The sequence below is a fragment of the Austrofundulus limnaeus genome, unplaced genomic scaffold (genome assembly GCF_001266775.1).
Source record: "Austrofundulus limnaeus strain Quisiro unplaced genomic scaffold, Austrofundulus_limnaeus-1.0 Scaffold297, whole genome shotgun sequence".
NCBI classification, from domain to species: Eukaryota; Metazoa; Chordata; class Actinopteri; order Cyprinodontiformes; family Rivulidae; genus Austrofundulus; species Austrofundulus limnaeus.
The window spans coordinates 391,568-397,417 of record NW_013952699.1 but is presented as its reverse complement, the minus strand read 5'-3'; the positions used below and the strand labels follow the sequence as shown (position 1 = coordinate 397,417).

The following is a 5,850-nucleotide window of genomic DNA, read 5'->3' as shown; positions in this document are numbered from 1 at the left end:
GTGACTGTAGAGTGTTGTGTGACTGTAGAGTGCTGTGTGACTGTAGTGTGTTGTGTGACTGTAGAGTGTTGTGTGACTGTAGAGTGACTGTAGTGTTGTGTGACTGTAGAGTGCTGTGTGACTGTAGTTTGTTGTGTGACTGTAGTGTGCTGTGTGACTGTAGAGTGACTGTAGAGTCCGTAGAGTGTTGTGTGACTGTAGTGTTGTGTGACTGTAGTGTGTTGTGTGACTGTAGTGTGTTGTGGGACTGTAGTGTGTTGTGTGACTGTAGTGTGTTGTGTGACTGTAGAGTGCTGTGTAACTGTAGAGTGACTGTAGAGTGCTGTGTAACTGTAGAGTGACTGTAGAGTGCTGTGTGACTGTAGAGTGACTGTAGAGTGCTGTGTGACTGTAGAGTGTTGTGTGACTGTAGAGTGTTGTGTGACTGTAGAGTGACTGTAGTGTTGTGTGACTGTAGAGTGCTGTGTGACTTTAGTGTGCTGTGTGACTGTAGAATGACTGTAGAGTGCTGTGTGACTGTAGAGTGTTGTGTGACTAGAGTGCTGTGTGACTGTAGAGTGACTGTAGAGTGCTGTGTGACTGTAGAGTGTTGTGTGACTGTAGAGTGTTGTGTGACTGTAGAGTGACTGTAGTGTTGTGTGACTGTAGAGTGCTGTGTGACTTTAGTGTGCTGTGTGACTGTAGAATGACTGTAGAGTGCTGTGTGACTGTAGAGTGTTGTGTGACTAGAGTGCTGTGTGACTGTAGAGTGACTGTAGAGTGCTGTGTGACTGTAGAGTGCTTTGTGACTCTAGAGTGACTGTAGTGTGTTGTGTGACTGTAGAGTGCTGTGTGACTGTAGAGTGACTGTAGTGAGTTGTGTGACTGTAGAGTGTTGTGTGACTAGAGTGCTGTGTGACTGTAGAGTGCTGTGTGGCTGTAGAGTGACTGTAGTGTGTTCTGTGACTGTAGAGTGTTGTGTGACTGTAGAGTGTTGTGTGACTTTAGAGTGCTGTGTGACAGTAGAGTGCTGTGTGACAGTAGAGTGCTGTGTGACAGTAGAGTGCTGTGTGACAGTAGAGTGATGTGTGACAGTAGAGTGCTGTGTGACTGTAGAGTGCTTTGTGACTGTAGAGTGCTTTGTGACTGTAGAGTGACTGTAGTGTGTTGTGTGACTGTAGAGTGTTGTGTGACTGTAGAGTGCTGTGTGACTGTAGAGTGCTGTGTGACTGTAGAGTGCTGTGTGACTGTAGAGTGCTGTGTGACTGTAGAGTGACTGTAGAGTGCTGTGTGACTGTAGATTGATTGTAGAGTGTTGTGTGACTGTAGTGTTGTGTGACTGTAGAGTGCTGTGTGACTGTAGAGTGCTGTCTGACTGTAGAGTGCTGTCTGACTGTAGAGTGACTGTAGTGTGTTGTGTGACTGTAGATTGATTGTAGAGTGTTGTGTGACTGTAGAGTGCTGTGTGACTGTAGAGTGCTGTGTGACTGTAGAGTGCTGTGTGACTGTAGAGTGCTGTGACTCTAGAGTGCTGTGACTGTAGAGTGCTGTGTGAATGGGTAAATGAGGGCACAGATTGTTGTGTGAAGAGCTTTGAGTATCCTGGTTGGACAGATAAGTACAGTCYATTTAGCAGTGCAGAAACATTTTATTTACAAATGAATTAAGAGCTGTCAACAAGGAAAGACTTGTCCATTATTTAGAACAAGTTTTACCTCATCAATAGACTCCAGTAGTTTAGATCTGTTGCTTATAATCAAACAGAAAATCCATTTAAATGTTGGATTAAGGCAACAAAACAAAAACACACTACCCTCTGTGTTTAAGTTTTAGCCATAACTGTTGTCATAAGAATTTCTGTGATCCTTCACTTGAGATCAAAAGGTTTAAAATGTAAATCCAGGCTACGGCCTTCTGACAAAATATAGTACTTTCCACAACCTGAAAACAGAACTCATGTTCAAATATAAATAGACAAAAAATAAATAAATAAAAAAAGAAACTCTGAGCTGCTCATAAACTGGTTTTCTGGTTCAAATAATTACATTAAAAAAAGACAAGAAAATGACCACTGATAAACAAAAAATATATTCTGTAATAATATCCTGACTACTATCCTACCTATTTAAATAATTTAAAACCCACTTTGTTTACCTCAAAGACTTTTAGACTAACAGGAATATAGCAGAACAAGGAAACAGTGTGGTCACAGCATTTTCTTACAGAACTCAACAAATGATCCTAAATAAAATAAATATTTTGGAGATAACTGTACGGTCCCACCATTGTTAACACACGTACCAAATAATAGTCATAATGTTTTGACTCATGTGTATTTAGAGTTTCCATGTAAAAGGTACATAAAACAAAACGAATAAAGATGTTAGATTAAACTTACATTTTCTATGACAAAAGTCCAGTCCTTGTCTTCAAACTGGTCTGCAGTGGGGTCCTGGTGGAGCAGATAGATTTATTACTCACTTCAGCTGCTCCATCCTGCAGCCGTCACCACAGAGAGGGAGCACCAACACAAGGTTTGTTTTACCCCACACACCCTTCCTGACACAACCTGGGCTCAAACCTGCAGGCTCAGGGTTACAGGACCGTGGCACAGACCAACGAGCTACCCCGGCCCACTGCTCAGATGAAAATAAAATAATTCAGTATAGATTTACTGTCGTACCTTGAAGAGCGTGACAGTAATGTTTAAACTCTCTGGAACCTGCCAAACAACCAGGCCTCTGTAGGGGTTCTTAATGCCTGGCTGCCAACTGTGAAGCTGCAAATGAAAAAGAACAGAAAGTAAAAGTTTCAATGTTAACGTTCCTGGTTGTGWACAGTATTTCCCCATGCAGAGTACATTTTTACACAAAACTAAAAATATATGTGGTTTAACAGAATAATGCCAGCATTTGATCTAAAAGGGTTTTAAGTCAGAGCAGTACCTGTTTCGTTGTTTTGATGCTACATTAGGTTGAACTTGGTGTTACAAACTAAACTATGTTCAGCTTTGCTTCATGAACTCCAATCAGTTCCACTTATTTAAATTATATAGACACATAACTGAAATGTAATTTCATTGTGCTCTGTACAATGACAATAAAGGTTTATTCAATTCATCCATCCATCCATCCATTTTCTTCCGCCTATCCGGGGTCGGGTCGCGGGGGCAGCAGCTTCAGAAGGGAGGCCCAGACCTCCCTCTCCCCAGCCACTTCTTCCAGCTCCTCCGGGGGAACTCCAAGGCGTTCCCAGGCCAGCCGAGAGACATAGTCCCTCCAGCGTGTCCTGGGTCTTCCTCGGGGCCTCCTCCCGGTGGGACGTGCCCGGAATAGCTCACCAGGGAGGCGTCCAGGAGGCATCCTTACCAGATGCCCRAGCCACCTCAACTGGCTCCTCTCGACGTGGAGGAGCAGCGGCTCTACTCTGAGTCCCTCCCGGATGACTGAGCTTCTCACCCTATCTCTAAGGGAGAGCCCAGCCACCCTGCGGAGGAAACCCATTTAGGCCGCTTGTATCCGGGACCTCGTTCTTTCGGTCATGACCCAAAGCTCATGACCATAGATGAGGGTAGGAACGTAGATCGACCGGTAAATCGAGAGCTTCGCTTTCTGACTCAGCTCTCTCTTCACCACGACGGACCGGTACAGCGCCCGCTTTACAGCAGACGCTGCGCCAATCCGCCTGTCGATCTCCCGCTCCGTTCTTCCCCCATTCGTGAACAAGATCCCCAGATACTTAAACTCCTCCACTTGAGACAGGGCGACCCCCCTGACCCGGAGAAGGCACTCTGCCCTTTTCCGGCTCAAGACCATGGCCTCGGATTTGGAGGCACTGAGCTTCATCCCGGCCGCTTCGCACTCGGCCGCGAACCGCTCCAGCGAGAGCTGCAGATCTCGTTCCGATGAAGCCAACAGGACCACATCATCCGCAAAAAGCAGAGATGCGATCCTAAGGCCACCAAAACGGATTCCCTCAACACCTCGGCTGCGCCTAGAAATTCTGTCCATGAAAGTAATGAACAGAATCGGTGACAAAGGGCAGCCTTGGCGGAGTCCAACTCTCACCGGAAACGAGCCCGACTTAATGCCGGCAATGCGAACCAGACTCTGACACCGGTCGTACAAGGACCTGACAGCCCGTATCAAGTGGCCCGGTACCCCATACTCCCGGAGAACCCCCCACAAGGCCCCCCTTGGGACACGGTCGAACGCCTTCTCCAAATCCACAAAACACATGTAGACAGGTTGGGCGAACTCCCATGCACCCTCCAGGACCCTGCTGAGGGTGTAGAGCTGGTCCAGTGTTCCACGACCAGGACGAAAACCACACTGCTCTTCCTGAATCCGAGGTTCGACTATCCGACGGACCCTCCTCTCCAGGAGGTCTTATTCAATTCAATTCAATTCAATTCAGTAATTTAGTAAACAATGTAGTGGTCACCTCCAGTGGAATAAACAATAAAACTGTCTCTGACCTCAGGCCTCAGACGCCCCTTTAAGACAAACAGAACTCTGTTCCAGTTAAACTGAAGTTAGGCCATAACAGGTCATCTTAACCTTAAAGAGACATTCTCTTTTTCTTTATCAGATAATGAACAGGATAATCTCCATTATTTTTTTTATTTTTCTTTTAACTAAGAGTTCTTATGCATTTGATAATCAGAGACATTGTATACCAAAGTCACATGAGGAAGGAGAACCTCTGCAGCCAACACACGGCGTGTCCCATAAAAACGCCAGCTTCTAAGCTCCACAAGTAACTTGTTTGACTTCCTCAGGGAAGTACTTTTATTTTGGAAACGGGATCCAGTTGGGCCCTGCCTCTCCTGTACAGTTGACTCGGAGCTCCAGACTGGCGCTGAGCAGTTGACATGCCTGGAGGTCCACAGATGAGAAGCCAATTGAACGGATTTCTTACCGACTGAGAGTCCCTCCCTAAATACCTGGACTGTGACTGACCTCATCCTCAAGGTAAAAGCTGGCTTGTTTCTAAGTGTTCCTGGCTCTGGCTGAAACCCAGTGGACGACACTTCGCTCTTCCTGGTTAAACCCACATTCTTTAAGATAAAGTTAGAAATAACTAATTAATTCTCCTTTCCTCCTACTTCTTACCTTTTATCTCTAAAACCTAAGTTAAAGTACTTGCAAATGTTGTGGTAATCTGAACTGTTTTACCTTGGTGGTGTGGCGTCTGTTTCTTCTGATCCACATCACCCTCAGTTTGTCTGGTTGCCTGAGGAACAAGGAGCGTACAGTGAAACATTTAGTTTTCTGTTAAACAAGAACAAGTCCATTCTTCATCAGCAGCAACACTTGGTGTCTCAGCATGGTCAAAAACGTTTTCCACAACCTATAAACTCTACAAAGTTACACTGCATAACAGTCGCCGCCGAAACAACACAAATGCTTTGGTTTTATCTGTAGGTGATGTAAAAATGTAAAGTAACCCAAACACAGGAGCTGTGATGTAAGCATGTATCATTTTAACCAATGAGAAAATTAAACTGTAGTAACCACTGTTCCACCCATAGAGGGCAGCACTACCATGGTTTTAGACAAAATATTACAGAATTAAACAAATTACACAACAATGTCAAAATTAGCACAGAAATATAAAAACATTACCCTTCAGACCAAATATAAACAGTTTATCTGGTTAATTACTCTTTAAGTTTCACTTCCTGTTTGTGTCAGATCACAGAGGAGAGCTGCAGCACATGTGGAAAGATCAACACCAAAATTTAATCATTTGTTTTTGTGACAATCCCAGCATGTCCTAACACATCCTAACAAACACACATATATGTACAAACACACACACACACACACACACACACACACACACACACACACACACACACACACACAC

General features: G+C 44.7%; 1 protein-coding gene across 1 annotated transcript in view; it reads right to left on the bottom strand.

Moving 5' to 3' along the window:
• The window catches only part of LOC106526862 (EH domain-binding protein 1), a gene marked incomplete at its 3' end in the record, with an annotated part of 16,399 nt that overhangs the window by 7,342 nt on the left and 3,207 nt on the right, over nucleotides 1-5,850 (bottom strand). The window contains 3 exon segments of the mRNA XM_014021578.1: nucleotides 2,378-2,431; nucleotides 2,663-2,758; nucleotides 5,157-5,214. Of these exon segments, the coding sequence (XP_013877032.1) occupies nucleotides 2,378-2,431; nucleotides 2,663-2,758; nucleotides 5,157-5,214 (208 nt within the window).